The sequence below is a fragment of the Castanea sativa genome, chromosome 5 (assembly GCF_040712315.1).
Source record: "Castanea sativa cultivar Marrone di Chiusa Pesio chromosome 5, ASM4071231v1".
NCBI lineage: Eukaryota > Viridiplantae > Streptophyta > Magnoliopsida > Fagales > Fagaceae > Castanea > Castanea sativa.
In genome coordinates, this window is record NC_134017.1 from 74,076,503 (window position 1) to 74,099,852 (window position 23,350).

General features: G+C 32.7%; 1 protein-coding gene across 2 annotated transcripts; it reads left to right on the plus strand.

Moving 5' to 3' along the window:
• The first annotated feature begins 17,292 nt into the window (after positions 1–17,292).
• Positions 17,293–23,350, plus strand: LOC142637268 (cysteine-rich receptor-like protein kinase 29). Of its 2 annotated transcripts, none has more exons than XM_075811544.1 (7): positions 17,293–18,220; positions 20,590–20,718; positions 21,289–21,410; positions 21,526–21,736; positions 21,861–22,098; positions 22,355–22,505; positions 22,634–23,350. In XM_075811544.1, the coding sequence occupies exons 1-7, from the start codon at positions 17,386–17,388 to the stop codon at positions 22,937–22,939; spliced, it is 1,992 nt and encodes a 663-aa protein (XP_075667659.1). In that variant the 5' UTR covers positions 17,293–17,385; the 3' UTR covers positions 22,940–23,350. The 2 variants fall into 2 exon arrangements, with proteins under 2 accessions (XP_075667659.1, XP_075667660.1); XM_075811545.1 differs by having other exon boundaries at positions 17,294–18,220; positions 21,292–21,410.

Sequence of the window (23,350 nt, forward strand, 5' to 3'; positions counted from 1 at the left end):
ATGGAAACAAAAATTTTGGCAAGCACCACATAAACACAACCACACATGATCACCAAATCTTACGTGGAAAACCCTCCGGTGTAGAGGGAAAAACCATGGGACAGCTCCGAAAAATATCCACTATTAAATAGAGATTACAACTATCAAGTTTATGCTAAACTTGAGTCTACAATAAATTGGATATATAACAAATAAATCTCAAGGAGTAAATACAATCTCACCACAAAGCCAGTAGCAAAATCTTCCTCTAAATACTCCAACTCTCCATGGTTGTAGCACTCAAAAACTCTATGAAAACTCCACCAATTTATCTTCCTTGTCTGTAACTTGAGCAAAGAAAAATGTATCCTTTTTCTTTTTCACTCTCTCACACTCTCATTGTGTTTATCTCTATCTTTTTGGACTACACCTTTGAAGCTCTCACTTGTGTTTTTCTCACAATGGCCGAATGGCCCTCTCTGCTTCAACTCTCTGTCTGCTTCAGCATTCTGTCAAGCCGAATGTCCTTTCTTTTATTTTTCTTTCTTTTCTCCTCAGCGTGTGAGACACGCCTTGCATCACTTCTCAATAAGAGAAGTCAGACCTCTCCCATGCTTTGGTTGCTTCTCAATAAATGAAAGCTAGCTTTGAAGACTTTTTGGAACAAGCTCATAAATGAGCTTTGACAAGAGGCAAGCAAGTGTGTTGGAATCAAAGGTGTCATGTGCACCTAACAATCTCCCTCTCTAGCACACTATGGAGGAGATCTTTAACCCATGTCTTCAGTTAGAATTCATGCCAGCCAACCCGACACAAAGTTTTAGCTTCTCTCTAGACACAACCTTGGTCAACATGTCAGCTGGATTTTCATCTGTGTGAATCTTCTCTAATTTAAATGATTGTTGTTCAACAACTAGTCTCAACCAATTGTATCTCACCTCAATGTGCTTTGAGCGTGAATGGTACACATAATTCTTGCTCAAGTCTATAACACTTTGACTATCACAATTAACTACATACCCATCTTGCTTCAAACCCAATTCTTGGAGAAACCGTTTCAACCAAAGCATCTCTTTACCTGCTTCATTAGTTGCAATGTACTCAGCTTCAGTTGTTGATAAGGCAACACACTTCTGCAATCTTGATTGCCATGATAAAGCTCCCCCTGCAAAAGTACATAAATACCCTGATGTAGATTTCCTACCATCAAGGTCACCTACCCAATCTGCATCTACATAACCCTCCAAAATTGGTTTAGAATCACCAAAAGTCAAGCACAATTTAGAGCTGCCTCTCAAATACCTGAAAATCCACTTCACTGCTTCCCAGTGATCTTTACCAAGATTAACCATGAACCTGCTGACAACACCAACTGCATGAGCAATATCTGGTCGTGTGCAAACCATAGCATACATCAAACTCCCAACGACTGAGGAATAAATAGTTGATGCTATATCTTTTTTCTCTTCCTTGGATGAAGAACTAGATTTCTTTCTTAGCTTGAAATGAGCACCAAGAGGTGTACTAACTAGCTTGGCATGCTTCATATTTAACCTTTCAAGAACCCGTTCAATATGGACCCAAGTTGAAAATTGTGACTTTAAGTCACAAATTCAGTGCAAAAAGGCGTGTGCAATTGTGTGTGCACTAGTTACAACTTGTGTGTGCAAAATTGCATGTGTGTACTGCTCGTACAATAGTTATTACCACAATGCTTCTGCTATGGTGTTGTATCATCCAAGAATTACCATTATGCTCAATAAATGGGAATGGGAATCATTCTTTATTATTTGTTATTACATTTCTTTAGGCACATACGAATCTTCCTCTAGGATACACAAGGAAATGTATTACTATTCTCTCTAATTCTAGATGAAAAGAAAATCTCATTTCTAATATGTTACACAAGGTCAAGAGGTAAAAATCAAATTCATTTGAACTTTCTAGTTTTTATGAAGGTGACTCAAAAATGGCACTAGCTAAAAAGTTGTATGATGTGATGAATAATACCTCTACTGTCGTTCAAATCTTATAATAATTTGTTAAAAAAGAATTTTAAAAAAAGAGAACATGTTGAATGTCCTATATTTTAGCCAATAAATGTATTTTCACGTCATATTCTCAAGTGAAATAAGTGGGACTCAAAATTTGGTTATGAATGTAGAAAAAAATGACCTAATAAGAATAGTTATTTAGATTTTTTTTCCCCATCTTTGACTTCTTAGTGTCTAGGGGCCAGCCAATTCTATTCTAGTTGAGATTATACAATAGGGCTCACAAAGTTTTTGCTTTTTACCTCTACTCCAAATCTCAATTCTTATCCCTTACGACTCGGTCAAGGATTCAAGAACTCAAAAACGTTTCCTCTCTTTACGCTAAAAAGGAAAATTTAAAAATTTTATGCTCACAATAGTCACAGTTAGGAGAGTAATTTCTCATCAACCGACCAAAATTGCATCAATTTTGGGTGATAATTTGTGATGTCAGTTGTGGGTTCTAACTAGTTCCACTGGTAAAATCTCTAATGGCTGGGTTCAATTCTCACCTACACCAAAAACTGATTGGTGTCTTGATCTGATGATAAAGAGCTATCATCAGAAGCGGACACCATAAGTTGAAACTCTCTCTCAAAAAAATAAAAAAAAATTGTGATGTCAGTTTGTGGTTGTGTCATGTGGAGATAAGGCCTTTTAATATGAGTCAACATGACCTGTATAATATATATATATATATATATATATATATATATATATATATATATATATATATATATATATATATATATATATGAGTCAACATGAAATAACTCATTTAATGATAATGTCAAATAATAATAATAATAATAATGTCAAAATTCTTTAATATTAATCTTTACTTATAATATGTTAAATTGAATAATTAAGCTTATTTAATTTTTTTATACAGTCATAATATGTTATTAACTGCCTAATTAAAAGCATTTATCTCCTAAACCATTAAAACTTTTGTGCACGAGGAAGTATCAATTAAGCTAGTTAACTTGGTACAAGTCACACAACACCCATAATAAATATGTTGTATTAACACATATATTGTTCTAAAAAAGGGAACAATTGCAAAAGTCAACTTGTATTAACACATACTTTTGATCTCGAATTGATTATTTAATGAAGATAACCCAAAAATTGACATTATTAATCTTCAAATTTTTTTTGAGATAATTAACATATTTTTGTATATTTTTCAATAAAAGAACATGTTTGTATAAACGCATTGATTATAACAATTATAAAAATAATAAATTCCATATAAAATCTTTTGTATAATAACATCAATTTAAATACAATTAGCATACTATATAAAAGTTCTTATTTTAACCCACGAGGTTTCATCAAAATTTAGAAATACAGAATTTAAGAAAGATAAAATTAAATGAGAATCTTTTCTTTTGTTTTGCCTAAAATATTATAGTTTTTATAATTCAGTACAATAAATTTACCAAGAAATTTATCAAAATTCATTAAATTATATAATTATATATTTAATTTTCAAATTTATGTTGGAGTAAAATTACATTAATTCTATGGGTTAAAAAGGTTCACCGTTCACCTCAAAGTGTTTTACCACTCTCGATACAAATAATGAACCAGATCTTTTTGGATTGATTGCTGATTATCTAGATAAATACCAATTGATGTGTTTACTCTTTACTGATTGTGTAAAAGTAGATTGAAATAGAAAGCATTTATACCAAACAATAACCCGTACAAAATTCTATCGTCTTTCACGGGCGGTATCAAATATCGCCCACCTTACTGTGAATTTTATCAAAACCAATTAATATGTGTGTGTGTTTCTCAAAAATAAATAAATAAGTAAATAAAAATAATAATAATAATATGGTAGAACACATGATGTAGATATATCAAATTTTTTATTAAAATAAAATTAACTGTTAATAATATTGAAGGAAAACCTACTAAGCCATTCCTGTCAGTCAGTGACTTCTTTTCATGCGTCTTGTTTTTCTCATTCAATAAAAAGTAGGTTGAACTTTTCTACATAGGATATGGACATCAAGGAGTTGCTGTGTTTAGAAAATAGAAGCACCACAAGTCTACAAATTCTAGACAATCCTGTTGAACTAGTTCCACACATATTTTCTCCATAAAACCCTGCATCCCTACAGGCTCCTTGGTAGTAAAATTTCGCATATTCTAGCTAAATGGATATGGTTGCTTTAACTTTCCTTGTTAGAAATACTAAATAAGTGTATTGTGTTTCTCAAGTAATAGAATATAAATAAGTGTCTTTATATAGAAGGCAGAGTTGCAGTACAAGTAAGTATGCTATACAAGTAAACAAGGTGGGTTTGAAGCCCATATACCCTAATACACATTAACAGCCTCCCTCAAACTCAAGATGAATGTGAGACCAACTGGAGGTTGTCAACCAAAACCAAAGTATGAAGGCGTTCCTTAGTGAAGATATTTGTAAGTTGATCTTTAGAGGAGACTGAGATCAGTTTGAGAGCACCATAAACAAGATGATAACGGATAAAATGACAATCGATCTCAATGTATTTAGTCCGTTCATGAAAAACATCATTGTGAGTAATATGAATAGCACTCTAGTTATCACAATAAAGAAGAGTAACAGAGGATATGAAGTGGATTGCAAACCCATCAAAACAGATCATGTCCGCTTCCTTCGAATACGTGTAAAGGTGCCACTGGACAGACTGTTACGGAGAGGGTGTCCTATCATCAGTCCGGAGGGAGATGAAGCCAAAGTAGCTTTTTGATACGAACGTCTAGTGGGTTGGTGTTTTGTATGTGGGAGAATCAGCCGTGATATGAAGGAGTGTGAGTCCGCGAACGATACGGACAAGAACGGAAGACTGTATGGAGAATGGTTGAAAGCTGGTACTCGGCTCAAGCCTGAAATGCCGAGAAACAAACAGAGGAGCCTGGAACGGTATCTACGAGAACCAAATGTTGAGACAAAACTAGCAACACCACCAGTGAACCTTTCAGACACGTGTAGTACAAATCAGGAAAGTGCGAAAAATCCGAAAACTACCCAGCCTAACCCGACATGTACGTTACAACATTTAATGCAATCAACCACCCTATTATCCTCTCCATATACGTTACTAGCTGATCCGATATTTATGGAAAAAAATATTACATCAAATCAAAACCAAACCATCATGGAAATTGATCATTATGAGGGGGAGCTCAACTATGTGCTTGTCAATTATGGGAAGACCAACAGAGGACCCACGGTTTAAACACAAAGCCACATTGAAAAAAATTGAAAGACCAAAAAAACCATCAACCAAAAAACCTTCAACCATGTCATTATGCACCAGTCCAATGGGGGAAAAAAAACCACTCCCACCATGCAAATAGCCACGATGGCCAGGTTGACGAAGCAAAAAACAAACGGCTTAGGGGTGAGGCCGGCACAACACACCCTACTACCCAAACGATGGAGGTTGCAGTACAACCCACCGACTACAATGATCATCATTAGTTGGAACTGCTAGGGGCTTAGGAACCACTAGGTAGTTAAGTTCTTGCCAACTTGGTGAGAAATAAAGCTCTTACTGTTTTGTTTCTCATGGAAACAAAACTTGCAGTCAGAGAGATGGAACCAATAAATGCATAGTTGGGATTTCAAGGGATGTTAGCGGTATCCAGTGAAGGTAGAAGAGGTGGCTTGGCATTGTTATGGAAGGCTAAACTGGTTGTTGACACAAATACTTACTCCCCTCATCACATTGACACACGGGTCCTCTCTCCCTCAAGACAACCATGGAGACTAACGGGCATTTATGGATACCCCGATAAGCAACAGAAATCGGATACATGGAGGTCACTTCGACACCTTCACAGTCGCTCTACACTACCTTGGATGTGTATTGGCGACTATAACGAGATACTAAGCTCTAGAGAGAAAAATGGCCGACTACCTAAGCCACTGCCTCCCATGGTAGAATTTCAAAGCGCTTTGCTTTTTTGTGGACTAATAGACCTTGGTTACAATGGGTACAGGTTTACATGGTGCAATGGGAGAGCCGAAGAAGCTTTCGTGGAGGAGAGATTGGATAGAGCATGCACATCGGCGGAATAGTCGGAATTACACCCAAGAGTGAAGGTGATCCACTTGATGGCCTCCTACTCTGACCATAACCCGATATTACTAGAGTTAGAGTGTAGAATAAACAACTAAATACTGGGCTTTTGCCCATTTTATGCAAAAAAATCAGCGTGTTGCCCACTGTCCCAAACTAATTAGGGAATTACTCTTCTTTTGAAATTTGATTTGTAGAAAATCGAGTATGGGGCGATCAAACTTAAAAAAAAAAACATGGAACTCGAGTCTATGGAGCTCGAGTTCCATGCAAAAATGCTGCTATAGGGCTTTAAAACACGGCTATAAGGCTTTAAAACGCCGCTATAGGCCTTCCTGAATACAGCTATATGATCAAACTTAAAAATAAAAAAATAAAAAAAATTGCACGGAACTTGAGTTCAAGGAGCTCGAGTTCCATGCAAAAACGCTGCTCTAGGGGTTTAAAATGCCGCAATAAGGCTCCCTGAACACAGCTATAGGTATGGAGCGATCAAACTTAAAAAAAAAAAAAAAAAAAAAAAACTTACATGAATAAACTTGAGTTCCATTAAAAACGCCACTATAGGGCTCACCGAAAGCTATAGGTCTGGAGCAACCAAACTTTAAATAAAAAAAATAAAAAAAAACCTTGAATGGATGAAATAAAACACCACTATAGCGGCGTTTTAAAGCCCTATAGTGGTGTTTTTGCATGGAACTCAAGTTCCATGCAAATTTTTTTTTTATTTTTTTTTAGTTTGATCGCCTTATACTCGATTTTCTACAAATTGAATTTCAAAAGAGGGGCATTTTTCTAATTAATTTGGGAAAGGGGACAAAATGCTAGATTTTTTGTGTGAAATGGACTAAAACCCATTTTCGCCTAAATAAATTAACCTCATACGAAACACGTACTTATAAATGCATGTCACTTGCCTTTTTTTAGTTTTTAGCTGAGATTTTGTTTTTATAGGACTTGTTTTTGTTTGTCAATAACAGATGATTTTTTATTTTTGTTTTGACCACCACTCACATATACGAACTAATTGATCACTTTAAATATATATATATATATAAATATTTTTTTTCTTCTTTTCTTTTTTTTTTTCTTTTTTCTTTTTTCTTTTGGTAGATTGTTATTATATATTAATTAAAAAGTTCAAAAGGCTAGGGGGCCATGCTTAAGCACTTTATTTTCTCGCCCGTGACCATCCCAACTAGAGGTTGTGTGGTTCACTTTTTTGTGTTACTAAGCATAAGCACTTTTTTTTTTTTTTTTCTTTTCCTTAATTCACTTTTGCAATAACATTATCACCTGATCTCTTTTATTACGAAAGTATATCAAATGTTGAGATTAATACACTATTGTAAGCTTAGTGTTTCTTTAATCCGATAATACGTTGTAAAATATTTCGATAGTACAAAAATTATTGTGGCTAATAAACAAATTTATTTATTTATTATTATTTTTTTTTTTTGCAACCATGCCAAATATAACTTGGTCAAGACTTCCGTTTGGCACAAAGTCATAAATGAGAAGCCTTTCATTTCCTTCCAAGCAGAAACCTCGAAGCTAAACTATATTCCGGTAGTGAAGCTTGGCCATTAACAAGAACTCATTCTTAAATTCTAAATCTCCTTGTCTAGAACCTATGGATAGTAGTTTAACAGCTATCTCTTGTCCATTAGAGAGCCTACCCTACAGATGCATCAAAATATTCAATATGAAACCCTTGATAATAAAAAAGTTCTAAATTTAACTTGTTATGACAGACAATTGAAATACTTGTCTATATGATCTTGCCAAATTACCTTGTAGACAGAACCAAATCCTCCGATGATTCAATATTGTAAAATTTCATCCACAATGTTGGGTGTTAAGTTCTAAGACCTTAGGGACTAATGTATTAGAACTTCACTAATGTAATGTGTTGGCAAACCATGATAAAAACATAGAGTCAAGATTTAGGCTTGCTCAAAGTGCGATTTTATGTAAAATTGGAATCGAGTGATTGCAGGATTTATTGGTCAAAATCTGCAAGGCTCAATTGATTAAAAATTAGACCCGATCGATTGAAACTCATGCAAATTTAATTTTCTGTAGAATTTCAAATTCAGCCCAAACCCATTTGACGTATAGGGCTTTATGTGTTACTTCACATATAAAAGAAAAAAACCTAGCTACATTTTAGAGGTCTTTTGAGTGTTGTGTGGTGAATCTTTTGTGAGATCTTAAGATGTTTACCTTCGTACACACATATAAGGTTATGATGATCGCTTTAGTTGCTGCTTAAAGAACTTAAAGAAGATCTGAAGCCTTTGACTGGAGTCTCAAAGTCACAATTAGGAGAACTTGCGGTTGCAGCAGATCAAGGAAAGAAGTAGTCCGTGGACTTGAAGCTGTCTTGTGGTCGTGGTAGTAAGTTTTTACACAATGTAGCAATAGGATGTTAGTGGTCTAAGTCTTATTTTACAAACTTCAATTCTTTCTTAGTGGATCTGTTATTTACCTTGAGGATAGTTAGGTTGAATCATCTCCAAGTTTTTTACCAGTTAGGTTTTCCTGGATCATTAGATCTTTGTGTTCTTTACTTTCCGCATTATATTTGTTTTACACATATTTGTTTAACCTAGTTTTAATTAACAAACTTGTTAATCAACTTCGCTTAATATTAGGTTAAACATATTGTGTTAAGGGGTCTAAAACTTTACATTAGGTTAAAGATTGATCCCGATTAATTAAATCAATTACCTAAGTTGATTAATTAGGTCAAATTATATGCAAATCATGGAGGTACACACAAATCACTAAATAAATTAAGTGCAGTAGAAATTTAATTGACATGGTGATTTGTTGAAAAATGGAAAAAAAAAACCTCCCACAATGCGAAAAATCTCATCGGGTGAATTTTAGGTCACTACTTTCATGAATCCACTATTCATGAACAAACGGTTACAAGTATAAGGAATCTTACTATTACCCTAGATTATCCCAAAATACCAACCTATAGTTGAATCTTTACTCCAATCCATAATTGGTCTTGATCTTATAGAAACTTCTTCTTGTATGCACAGATCCTAGTTGGTGTCTGACTTCCTAATAACTTATTGATTTTTTCGGATGCAAAGTTTTTCACTTCAAAGCACGCTGAAGATTTGGAAGAACTTAGTTACAAAACCCTAAGGCGCACAACAACGCAGTAGTTTCTCACAGTGTATGAGTTCTCTAAACTAAGTCTCTGTGTATTTTATGTCTTTAAAATAAAATTTTTATATGTTTTAGAGGTTTAGTGAATGAAACCTTAGCAATCCCAGTCATCATTGGCCGAAATTTTGATGTGATAATTCTAGATCTGTAAAACTCAATAGATCGAAAGGTATCAAGCTTAGTGTTGAGAATTTCTCATTAAGTCTCAATAGATGCTAGTGTCATGACTAGTGTCAAGTTTCATTAAATCCATTTGTCTTCACTTGTTTCTTGGTTCAATCTTCATGCCCTTAATGATACCACTTACTTTATCTTATCAACATTCTTTATGATATCCTAAACACATTTTAGATCTACCAAATTATAAGTAAAATTATCAAACAATATGCCAATACATAACAAAAAAAAAAAAAAAATGACCCTAACACATAGCTTCACATGTGGAACAAGTCAATACAACTGGATTCGATAAGTCAATTGTTTAATGACAATTGGTACAATATTAAGTTATGTGTATGCTCGTGACCTGTGGAGAAAATTGGAAGTCCCTCCATCACACATGAATTCCTTTGCTGACAGCCTTGAGGCTTGGCTAAAAAACAATTGTTTGAGTGATGTGAGGCACAAAGGGTCCATCCCTTGGTGTTTTCTCTTCCTATTTTGCTGTTTGGAATCTATGGAAAAATAGAAATAGAGTTGGGTTTGAAAACTCTATCCCAAGTCCCACACTTGATAAGATGCGTCTTAGCCAAGCTAAAGAGTATTACTATTGTGTAAGTAAGGCCAAGCAGGTTATTTCCAGAGCTGTAATTCCTATCAAATGGTTCAAACCTATTCCGGATTGGCATAAGCTTAACATAGATGGGGCCTCGCTTGGGAATCCAGGCAAGGCAGGCGGTGGAAACTTAATTAGAAATAGCGAAGGGGGATGGATTAAGGGGTATCCAAGGTCAATTGGGTACATTACAAGTGTAATGGCTGAATTATGGGCATTGAGAGATGGATTAACTCTTGCCAACCAGCTGGGAATTAGTTACTTGGAAGTAGAGCTTGATGCCAAGGTTATTATGGAGATGCTAAATAAGGCTAACAGCTCTAACAAATTATTTTCTCCTTTGCTCCTTGGCTGCAGATCTCTCATGGCAAGACTCACATGAGTTCAGGTAGCTCATGTCTTGAGAGAGGCGAATAGGTGTGTTGATTTTTTGGCTAAGAAAGGATGTTGTATGAGGGAGGATTTTGTTATTTTTGATGTTCCCCCCTCAGATGAATTAAATAGATTACTTGTATCTGATAGTAATGGTCTGTACTATTATAGGCAGGTAGCCACTACTTTGGCCTCTATGGCCAGTCTGTGATTCTTTCCTTTTTGTTTAGGGTGTGTTTGGATAGAACTTATTGCTGAAAACACTGTAGCAAAATAATTTTTAAATGTGTAAAAAATACTGTTCATGCCAAAAATCACTGTTCATGGCCAATGAACAGTGACAGCCGCGCATGAAAAACAAAAAAGACAAAAAAAACAAAACTCAGACATGGACGTGGACGCCAATCCAAACGCCCTCTTAATATCATCCTGTTAACCGAAAAAAAAAAAAAAAAAAGTTATGTGCATGCCTCATTAATATGCTCACCAAGACACCAACACTAATTACTGAAGTCATCTTACAAAACCACTAATGCACAAAACGTGTATACCACTATAATATCCTTTTGTTTTTGTTGAAGTTATTTTTAAGCAAACACTCACTCCTTTAAAAGTTTATCTTTCTAGATATTCTGATGTAACGTTGAATTCGTGGTAGCTTAATCCTATTTTATAAAAAGAACTAGTTTGGATCAGGTAATGCTCCTCTACACTAGATCCATTGGAATATCAACACGTCAAAAAAGTTAATTAAATTTTCTTTTCTCATAAAACATTTTTAAAACTATTTTTTAAATTAAATACCTTAAGATATTTATTAACTTTTCTAAAATTTTATACCACACCAACCACAAACCGATTAAATGCGACTAGGCTTATTCCCCTTGAGTGTAGGTCTAACAAATGTTCCCTCAAACCTCATGAATAATATGCTACAAGCCTACCGATCGATAGGTTTTAGAAAAGCCATCGAAATTTAATACAAAGTCGATCAAGAAATGAGTGGATGTCGACAAGCTCGAAATAGAATGGCAGTTTCCTTTCATCAAATAAATATGGTCGTCTATCCCGATCACGTCAACGCCATTTCTTCTCTTCAGACACGTTCTTTCTAAATCGATGATTTTTTTCCTTCTAAATTTGATGTCACACATTTTATTTATTAAAAATTGATCGTTTCTAAGTATATTATAAATTTTATTATTTAGTTTTCATAAATTAATGGTACTATCATTTACCAAAAAAATTTTTTCAAAAATTCATTTGTCATAATTTAAAATCTATCATTCATACTCATTATTTCATATTTCTACGTTAAGAATAGTATCCAGAGTAACACCAATATAACATAAGTACTACCAACAAATAAAAAAATGGTAGAGGAAAGAACTTAATATGCATGACATTTTTTATTTTAAATTCGAAATTAAAAGATGTTACACAAATTTTCAATAAAAGTACACAGTTTTTTTTGTTTGTTTGTTTGCTTTTTTTTTTTTTTTTTTTATTTATGTTTTTATCTTTTCTTCTTTTTAAGAAACTCTTCCTAGTTTGTTTTAAACTTTTTTTTTTTTTTGTGAATATTTTTCTGAGAAGCTTTTTCTGAATTAATTAATAGTTTGTTTTGAACTAACTGAAAGATACATGCATGATACATGTCCATACACCAAGCTACTCCGTGCATTTCTACTAAACTAGTTTTATTTAATAAACAAGCCCCATATACAAAGACTTTCTACATCTTCGAGTCAAAGTTCAACAGCTCTCGCCATCTCGGATTACCCACACGTAATTTACTCGTCTTTAGTTCTCATTCTCCCCTTAATTTTTAAGCTAAAAAGAAACCTATCTCATATAGGCGTATTATATAGTTACGACTTAAACTATACATTTTTTTAAGTAAATAAAACGTGTGGCATCGAATTTAGACCAAAAAAAAAAAAAAAGGAAGGAAAAAAAGCCATCAATTTAGAACTATTGTGTTTGAAAAGAACAAAGGAAGTTGTCATTATCGTGAACTACAATTCAATTTCAAGTTTTTCCACGTTCACTCATTTCTTCATCGATTTTGAATTAAATAAGGTTTTGCTCAGTCATAAAGGGATCAATTGGCAGTCGTTATCATATTAAAGTAGCATCCATAACGAACCTCCGTCGACAAAGGTGATTGAGAAAGTCTTTTAAAGAAACTTACAGTAGTGTAAATTCAAAAGGACCTAACTCTTGGATATACAGCACATGCTTTAAATATTTTTAATTCACACACATTTCCTAAATAAGGAAAGAAGGAAAGGTGGATGAAAAAGGTAAATGTTAATGGTGTTATAACTTACTATTTGCTGATGTGGTAACTAGTAATACATGTGATTCGTGAATTTTAACCATCTAACAAATAAATGTTTAAAATATATTTCAATAATTTCTGATATAATAGTTTTATAAGTTCAATGAACTAAAATTTATAGTGTTCCTAACATTACACATGAAAAAAACGTATCAAGAAAATTATTGTACACCACTAGACTCAATGGCAAGGCTTATGAATATACTCGGATCATCAAAATTTGAGAAATGATTTATATACATATGAATTCATTCCACCATTGAAATTAGGAGGATGAATTTTTAATTATTTAATCATTATTTTAACTGTTCGCTTCACATGGGTGCTCAGAATGGAGACAATAATCCATCTAAAGACTGCATACTTTAATCTGTGATAAATTAATACTAATACCAAAAGATTAAATTACTACGAAATGATCAATTTAATTATTTAATCACTAGTTAATAAAAGTGAGAATATAGACAATTTTTTTTAACATGCAGCAAGGTACGCTTTCTAAATTCGTACTTCAATTTAATTAATCTCTTCTTAGTTTAGTCCAAGACCATAGCATTCAAACAATTCTGTGGTACTCTCAGTGTGGCCAAACAAAGAATAGGGAAAACCTACCCTAGTCCCAATTAATTTTGCATTTATTGGATGAGTGAACATGATTTTTCCAAACAAACAAAGAATAGAGAAAACCTACCCTAAACCCTGTCATTTATGCATTTATTGGATGGGTGAACATAATTTTCCCAAACGATTATTTCTATGAATTCAAGAAATAAAGAAATAGCCTTTTTTTCTTAAAAAAAAATATTACAACTCAATGCAAACCAAATAAGGGCAATCATACTCCTAACAATATTTTATTATGTTTTTACCAGTTAACTCAACTAATAAAGTCTATGATGGTTGTATAAGAGATTTAGGTTCAATTCCAGCCTAAATCAAAAACTAATTAATGTCTTGATCTGATGATAGCTACCTTCAGAAGCAGACGCCATAAATTGAAACTCTTTAAAAAAAAAAAAAAAATTCACAACAAGTACTTGACCTTAAAATGGCAACAACAACCATTAGATGCTCTTGTTTTGTCAATGTTTTGAGAAAGTTTAGTTAGATTAGAAGTTAACACATAGGGGAGGGGGAAGTAAGACTCACAAAAGCTTACAATACTTATGCCATCAAACGGGCCTATCTTTCGAGGGAATAAACAAGGCTTATAAAGGCTTGTTTTGTCGATGTGGTACAACAAAGACTTCCCCACATTTATTTTTTTGTTGCTTTCGGCAAGTACCAAAAATGTTCGTAATTAATTTTGTACAAATTTTACGTCCACAATGAATTGACCCTAACGAGGTATCCTCTTTTAAATTCTTTGACGGCTCACTCATTTGAACAGAACTAGTTAGCTAGGATGGCATGTACAAGGTACATGCTACTTCTTGAGAGAGAAAATTAAAATAAAATTTTTATTTAAAGAAGTATGAAACTATATACATAAAAAAATGTATGTCACACACAAAACTTTTATTATAATAGTTTCTTAGTTTCTAAAAACTTTTAAGAATGATAACGAATATCATCATCTTCCAACAATAAGCAATTGAGTTTTGCTAAAACATTGTCACAATATTTAAATTTTCTTAATAAAAGATGTTATATGCTACAATTAAACTTGTAGGGACTCAAAAAATAAAGGCCCAAGCCCACTTAAATTAGTAGTATCTTGTCCCTTAAATCAAACTCAGACAATAGAATTTTTAAGAGAGTGAGTAACTAACTCAAATGCAATACTAGGGTAAGTCCAAATCTAAGGCCAAAAAATCCAATGTAATGGACTAGTGCAATTGGAACAATAATTTAGGATTATATCCACCTCGGGCAAATCTGAGGATTAATCTCTTATATACAAATTTAGTTCTGGTTCTACACAGGCAATTCATAATTCTCTTCATCATTCTCTTGGTACTTAGAAATTGTTCCTCCTCTTTTTCTAGGGGGTTCCCTTCTTTTTATAGTCTATTTCCTTGTATCATAATCCTCCACCTGTACGTCCTAGGGCATTTTTTAGGATACTTGTTCCATCAAGACCCTTCTAGAGGTGGTAGAAAGAGTTGCTAGTTGTGAAGTTACTGCTCAGGGGTCATTTTCACATTAATACAGATGATGAGGTTGGTGTTGGGCATTGAATGCGAAGGTGGGAGGTGTCTCCCTCTAGAAACTTCCTCCTGCCAACCTTGTTCCAGTTGCATCTCTTCTCCTATCCTTGGGCTTCTAAGGGATATCAGTTGTCCTAATTCTCTTGCTCTCCTCAAGTAGGTGGAATCCTCGGGGTTTGCTTACTCATCTTGTCCTAGATTGGGTAAATTAATCCTCGGCTGGGATTTCTTGGTCCTCGGACCCTCCACAAAACCCTTTCATCAAATTCCTTCAACCATACACAATGAAAATTTTTTCATTCATACTTTCTTCTTTATCGTTCTATATGAGTCTAGGTACAATGTTTAGTTAGCTTAGTTTTTAATGAACACCCATTTTAGGCAAGAAAAAAAAAGAAAAAAAAAAGATAACAAAAGACATGTGTCTTGAATTTTCTATTAAATAAATTATAAGTTTCTAATCATTATTACTATCTAAAACTCAAAATACGTGAGGAAAATTTTTGGAATGTTAAAATTTAGTAGGAGCATTTTAGACATTACACAATGTAATATTTTAAGAATCATAAGCTTTCATTAGGGTTTAATTGAGAAAATAATATTATGACATATTTGCTCTTTTCCAAAATACTAAGGGGAGAATAGCTTGATTTTAAAGTTTAAGGAGGAACTGTGAACTATGCCAAATATGAAGGATGAAATGCATTTTTATCCTAGTTTTTTTATTATTATTTTTTTGGTGTAAAACTATGTGTTTTTACTTAAAATTGCACGTAAAGATAAAAATACAATAAAAAATGACAAAGTTTAGCTACAAAATTAGTTGTAGCCTTTAGCTACAAAATTAGTTGTAGCCTTTACTAAATATGTTTTTAATGGAGGTGAGTTGTAGCCTTAGGTTATAACATTATTCAATAAAATAAATATTACTATATATTTTGAAAATCTATCCGTTTAATTGCATATTCTTTACGCTTTTAATACATATGTCAAATTTTGTGCCAATCGGATATTATTTACCATATGATCTATAAGCATATATTTTATGCATAATTCTAAACAAAAAACTTGCAATTTAAACAATTTATTGATGACATAGCTATTGATCTTTAATTTTCTTAAAATTTTGCAAGTATGGAGGATATAAGAATAAGATGTAATCCAATGGTGGATTTGTCAAAATTAATCTCCAATAAAAAAAATATTGAGTAAGTTTGTAGGTTAAGGCTACAACCAATTTTGTAACTAAACTTTGTCCTAAAGAAGAAAAAATAAAATGTCAATTTAAGAAAATTGTACCTGAAGTAGTGAATTTTGGCTAAACAAAGTTGACTAAACCAAAACAAAAAAAAAAAAAAAAAAATTCTAGAAACACAACATAATGATACAACATTTTTGTAATACGATAATTTTGTTATATTTTATTTTAATTCATAAAGAATTGATACTTTAGCAATTGCAAATATATTATGATGACAACAAATTGTCTTAACGTTTTCACAAGAGAAATTTCATGTTCACAATATTTTCATAACAAATCATAAGTAGTATGTTATTACGGGTTGTTATTGATGAACAAAAAAGTAATTTCATTGGTAAGTTTAAATTAGAATCAATAACAATTTACCTCATATGATTTTTTATAAAAGTGTTGTAAAAAATATTATGGATGTCGCACTTTTTTTTTTTCTCAATACTTTTATTTTTAGTTGTAGTTAGTTCTAATATAATATTTTATTATTTTATTTTGATTTATAAGAAATTAACAGCTTAACAATTGTAAAAATATTGTAACAATTTATTGTGCTAATATTTTATTTTGTTAGAGTAGCTCATACGTTCATAAAAGAATAAAATATAAAAAGCGTGTTTAATAGGCCATTTTACCACCAAATATAAAAAAGCAAGTGAATGCATTGAATAAACCAAATTTACTGTTTGTTTGGCATTGACACTTCTTACATATAGAGTTAATGAAAAATCTTCTAAATCAATTAATTTTACGTCCACAATGAATTGACCCTAACGAGCTAGTCCTCTTTGAAATTCTTTGACGGATCACTAATTTGAACAGAAGAATGAGAAAACAATAGTCAAATGATTAATTTAGCCAATCAAATTCCTACGGCACCACCTTAATATAAATCCACTTGCTTAGATTTATAATAAAAATATAAAAGTAAAGCAAAAAAAGGAAAAGAATATTCATTAAAAATTTATCAACTTGCCCCTCTTATTAAAACATTTAATGAAATTTGGCAATGTTTGAATACCATGGGCTTTCACCGGATAACCATCTAGCAAGTTGTACAACGTGCTGCTAGAAGTTCATACTGTTAAATCAATCCTATATATTCATCATTACTTTACATTAAAATGTACTGCATTATTATTGCTTCACTTTACTCCTTGACAGGACGGTTCCGAACCTAGCATTCTATATTAAATCTTCCCATTAATGCAAAAATACAGAGAGACAATAATAATGAGCACTTCAAGATTATCACTTTTCTTCTTCTATGCCATTCTCATTATCCTTGTTAATCCCACCATTAATGCGCAGAGAGATCCCTACGTGCTTCACGAGTGTTCAACCACTGGTAACGTTACTAGTAACAGTACCTTTAGAGCAAACCTTAATACCCTCATCTCCACTCTTTCTTCCAACACCCAAATCGATTATGGGTTCTACAATTTCACTGCCGGAGAGGGCACCAACAAAGTTTACGCCACTGGGCTTTGTAGAGCTGATCTTTCACCAACTGATTGCCGTAGTTGTGTCAACATGTCAGCTCACGAGCTCTTACAGTTGTGTCCAACACAGAAAGAGGGTGTCATGTGGTACATGAATTGTACAGCTCGATACTCAAACAACTCGATATTTGGTGTTATGGAAACTAAACCTACTCGACCTCTTAGAAGTGGTAATGTCTCGAACTTGACTGAGTTCAACGCGGTGTTAAAACCCTTATTTTATGACCTGAGAGTTAGAGCTTCAGCTGGAGGTATTTTTCGCAAGATTGCAGTTGGAACTGCGTTCTATAAAAGTGACAACTATACGATCTATGGGCTTATGCAGTGTAGTCCTGATTTGTTAGAAATGGATTGTAGTAATTGCTTAGTTGATGCTCAAAACTATATTCAAGGTTGCTGTAGTAGAAGCAGTGGACTCAGAATTCTTGCACCAAGCTGTAATTTAAGAATAGAGACCAACCAATTCTATGACAGCACTCTTGTTCAATCTCCACCGTCATTATCTCCTCCACCTCCTCTTTCTCCTCCGCCTTCAAAAGGTACGTTTCCCAAAAGGACATCTTCTCAATTGTTCTTTTATATAAGTATAATATCTTATACATTAGATAATTAATAGAAAAAAAAAATCTAGGACCACATACTTTTAAAAGAAAAAATTATTAAAAGTGTGTGAAACGTTAATTATGTAAACATTTATTTCTTAAATTAAAAAAAAAAAAAGTATCTAAATGTTAAATGACTTTAAAAAAATATCAGCATTGAATAGTTGATGTTTTTTTCCACTTATGTAATTTCTTTCACTAAATAAACACTTAATTCATGGAATAAGCTAATCCAATATTATGGGAGGCATTAGCAAGGACCCATTAAGTTGATGTAGCTTCACAAATTTTTATTTGTAATAATTGGTACTCGATAAATTTGCACATGAAAAGTGTTTATTCGCTCATCTTTTTTGCCACCTCTCATTTTGTACTATTGATTTTAAATTAAATTTTAGGGGGTATATATAATTTTGTATGTTCAAGTAATTTAATCAAAGTTTGAAAGTTGTTCTGCCTGTACGAAAACACATGCTTTAGTTTATAGCGAAGGAAATTAGCTACTATACAAGCGACAGTGTAGATTTATTAGAATATAGGACGACTTGCATAGACAAGTACTGGGAGTGTGAGATCGATAAATCATAATTTATCATATAACTCCAGTTTTTGATTCATGATTTTCTCCACTTTAGGCTCTGTCTGATTGTGGTGAAAATAAAGAGGGTAGAAATTTTGGGTGGAAAAGTTGGTGAAAACGTAATGCTTTCTATTATTCGATGAACGAGGAAAAACACTCATAATAAGGGAAAATTATTGTGTATTCTCTGAATATCATAAATATGCACTTCTTCCTCTCACATGAATGATGGATCCTACTAATTAAATTCATGATAAGACCCATCATTCATGTGATAGGAGGGAATACACATTTATGATGCTTCAAGAGTACCTAATAATTTTTCCAAAAAAAGAGGGAAAATGATGGAGGTAAAGTGTTTTTCACCGCAGCCCACCAAATTGGGGGAGAAAATTTGACTAAAATTGAATAGTTAAGCCAAAATGATTTAACTATTCAAATATATGGGGTGAAAAAGTGTGTGTAATGTTACTTAAAATGTAAAAATGTGAGTTTGTAATGGGTACCAAACAACCCCTAATTGTCCTTTTATATCGCATTTTTATTTTTATTTTCTACCCACCAACTATCATTTTGGTCCTATCTAAATCTTCTTCTTTATTGTCCTAATGTAAATTTATACCAACTTTAATTGTTTATTGCTCTCATTTTCTTCTCCACCAAACAAGGCAAATTTATATTTATTTTCTACCGTCTGACTTTTTTAATCTCCCAACCAAACATACAATAGCACAAATCATAAATAAGTAGGGAAATTAGACATATGATCAGTTGTGTTTCTAGAATTATTTTATTTATACTCCTTTTCTATCATCACAATATTTTTCATCTCCCACTTTCTCAAACTCTGCACCAAAGGAATACTTTAAGCCTTTTGCTATCTACGAGCACGTGTTTACCTTTAAATTTAATAGCCACCAAAGTATAATTAATGGCGTTAATTTCTACGGTAGCTTTAGCATTTTTCGTTGTGAATACATGCTTCTGCTTAAGGGTTCTATGGGTTGCTAATTTTTAACCAGTTCGTTATCTCAAATTGAGATTCATGATCATTATTCTGGACTGAAATTTCAAACCATATATATATATATATATATATATCAGAAATAACGACATATCGTTGGTGTGACTATAAAAATTTGGTGGATAGGTTTTGTTTATGACTCTCTTACACTGCAGTGTCCTTAATATGGATATAAAATCTTGTGGTTAATTGTGATAGGACTGCTTGCTCATATGCAGACAAAATGATCAACTTCCATGACCTGAAGAATAGTATAATACAAAAATAAAAAGCCCACCCCACTTGTCTTAGTGGGTTGTTATGTGGGGAATGGTGATGAGTTGTGCAGCATGGCAACTTGTCCAAGTGGGATATCTTTTCACACCTCACAATTTTTATCATATTTCAAGGTCACCAATGTTTCTTATATTTTTAATCAAGCATATCCTTTATTTCACACTTCAACTAGTTGATGCCTAATAAGTTAAGTGTCAGTAATAGATTCATGCCAAAGTAATATTGTTCGAGCTACTTTTAATTGTGTTTCATCATAAGTTGATAACTCAAACATGGTGATAAAATGTATGTATGTTGTTGATTTCTAATTAATTATTCATGCTTTCGACTTTTGTTTTCAATTTTTAACTTTTTTTTCTCTAATAATTTTAATTTCAAATTCAAGCTTGGAATGTTTTATTGAGTAAATATATCTGATTTTTACAGGAAAGGGGAGTAACTCATCTAAAACTATCATCGCCATAGTTGTGGTGGTGGTCATTCTCGTTGTAATAATCATCTGCATCTGCATCTGCATCTCTATAAGGGTGAGGAAGCAAAGAAAGAAAGCTAAAAGTAAGTTGAAAATTGGTTTGTTGTTCCTATTTTTAAATATATAATTTCTTTAAAATATAAGAATAAATTAAGCAATAAGTGTGTGTGTTTATATATACATATATGATGCCTTATTTATAGGCAATACTAGTGACAATTGACTTTCAAGTCGTAAATTTTTCCTATAGATTTATAGGTAAAACGGAACATCAAATAATGTGTGGTGATTTAATAAAGATGACACCTTTTGCTTTTGTGAGAGAGATAAAATATGAGGTGGTGTGTTCATGATATTTGTTTGTCTTATTATAATAGAAAAAAAAAATAGGGGTACCTACAAAACAGAATTAAGCTACCATCGTTTTAACATTAAATCAATTTCTCTAGAAAGATAAGCTATTGAAAGAGCTAGTGTTCCTCTGCAAAACATTATGTGTGCATTAGTAGCTCCCTACGATTACTTCAGTAATTAGTGTTTGCGAGTCTATTAATGACGTATGCACATAATTTATATTGCATCAATCATTTTTAAACATAAAAAAAAGAACTGCTTATCTAATCCTGATGTATTTACTGGTTCCACATGTGAAGCAGTGGATGAAATTAGCAGTACTGAATCCTTGCATTTCGATTTTCCAACAATTAGAGTTGCTACAGATAACTTTTCTGATGCAAATAAACTTGGGCAAGGAGGATTTGGTGTTGTTTATAAGGTAATTTGACAATTCCATATGGTCAAGTATATCAATTGTTTGCCATAACAAGTTAAATTCACAATTTTTTATTATCATCAAGGGTTGCATATTGAATATTTTAATGTGTCTATAGGGAAGGCTCTCCAGTGGACAAGAAATAGCTGTCAAAAGGCTATCTCCGGGTTCTGGACAAGGTGATTTAGAATTTAAGAATGAGATATTGTTAGTTGCTAAGCTTCAACATCGAAATTTAGTTAAGCTACGAGGTTTCTGCTTGGAAGGATGTGAAAGGCTTCTGATTTATGAGTTTGTGCCAAATGGAAGCCTTGATCAAGTTATATTTGGTATGGTTGCAATTCTACCGTAAATTCTGGATTTATTCATAATATTTTATAGGTTGCATGTATTCTCAAATGCACTTGGATGTGTCATTTTTCAATAGACTCATAGTTTAAATGAATAATCTAGATCCCACAAAACGTGCATATTTGGATTGGCAAAGTCGTTACAAAATCATAGAAGGCATTGCTCGAGGTCTTCTTTACCTTCATGAAGATTCTCAACTTCGCATCATTCATCGTGATCTCAAAACTAGTAACATTCTGCTAGATGATGAGATGAATCCAAAAATTGCAGATTTCGGCATGGCAAGATTGGTTATACTAGATCAAACCCATAGTAATACAAATAGAATCGTTGGAACGTAGTAAGTATCCTAGCAAGTAAAATTTATAATTACTTTAATTTTACATGTTTGTATTGTCAATTACAAGAATTATGTTGCGTTGTAAAAACAAGTCCGAACAAATATTGAACCATCTCCAATAAATTAGAGAAAATTAATAGAATTTGAAAATGAGTGTTAAGACTTAAGAGCCCTGTTGTCATTTAAATTAGACTAATGTTACTAATTTCCATATGCAGTGAGTATATAAAGTTATGTTATTAATTTTCTTATGTAGTGGATATATGGCTCCAGAGTATGCGTATCATGGACACTTCTCAGTAAAGTCTGATGTCTTTAGTTTTGGCGTGTTAGTTCTTGAAATGATATGCGGACAAAAAAATGGTTACTTCCGTAATGAAGAAAATGGGGAGGATCTTCTTGCTTATGTAAGTATAAAATCAACGTATATATTTTCCTTTTACCTTAGACTGGACTCTAATTGTACAGTGATACTGACAAAACAAAAGAAGTTATATGCTGAATTTTTGTGTGTGCCATTTAAATCATTTTGCAGGCATGGACAAATTGGAGGAACATGGCAGCTTCAAACATTATAGACCCCACATTAGGGGTTGGTTCAACAACCGAAATAATCCGGTGCATTCACATTGGATTATTATGTGTTCAAGAAAATGCAGCTGATAGACCAACCATGGCTTCAATCGTTCTAATGCTTAATAGCAACTCTATCACTTTATCAGTACCTTCACGACCTGCATTTTTTGTACACAGCAACGTTGAACCAGACTCGCAGTCAGATCAATCTATTCTGCTAGCCTCAACAAATGATGCTTCAATTACTGCATTACATCCTCGCTAAGGTTGATCAAAGTAACTAGAGTTCTTTATATCAGTTTTGAGAAAAGATTATTTATGGAAGTTACCACGTTGAATACTTTTGAGGCCTATACTACCAACCTTTCATTTGGCGATCTGAGCTGCTACTACGTGATGTTATGCAGCAACACATTATGATGAGTATATTCACTTGTGTTCAAGAGTTTCGTACTCCAAATATTCTAAAGAGTAATGCTACATTCATAAAATATTCTCCAATATTTTTACAAAATGTTGATGTAGCTAACTTTTTATTGGTTTTCATGTACGTCTACTATTAATATCACTTTTTTATTTACCAATAATCATTTATCATATCAACAATTTGTAAAATAATTTACATCTTTAACATTATTCATATTTTAAAACAGTAATAATTATACACTAGTACGAA

Coding starts and splice junctions, on each gene's coding strand:
- LOC142637268 (XM_075811544.1), top strand. CDS start 17,386: ATGCAAAAATACAGAGAGACAATAATAATGAGCACTTCAAGATTATCA. Junction 20,719..21,288: donor GCAAAGAAAGAAAGCTAAAA/GTAAGTTGAAAA, acceptor CCACATGTGAAG/CAGTGGATGAAATTAGCAGT. Junction 22,099..22,354: donor AATAGAATCGTTGGAACGTA/GTAAGTATCCTA, acceptor TTTCTTATGTAG/TGGATATATGGCTCCAGAGT.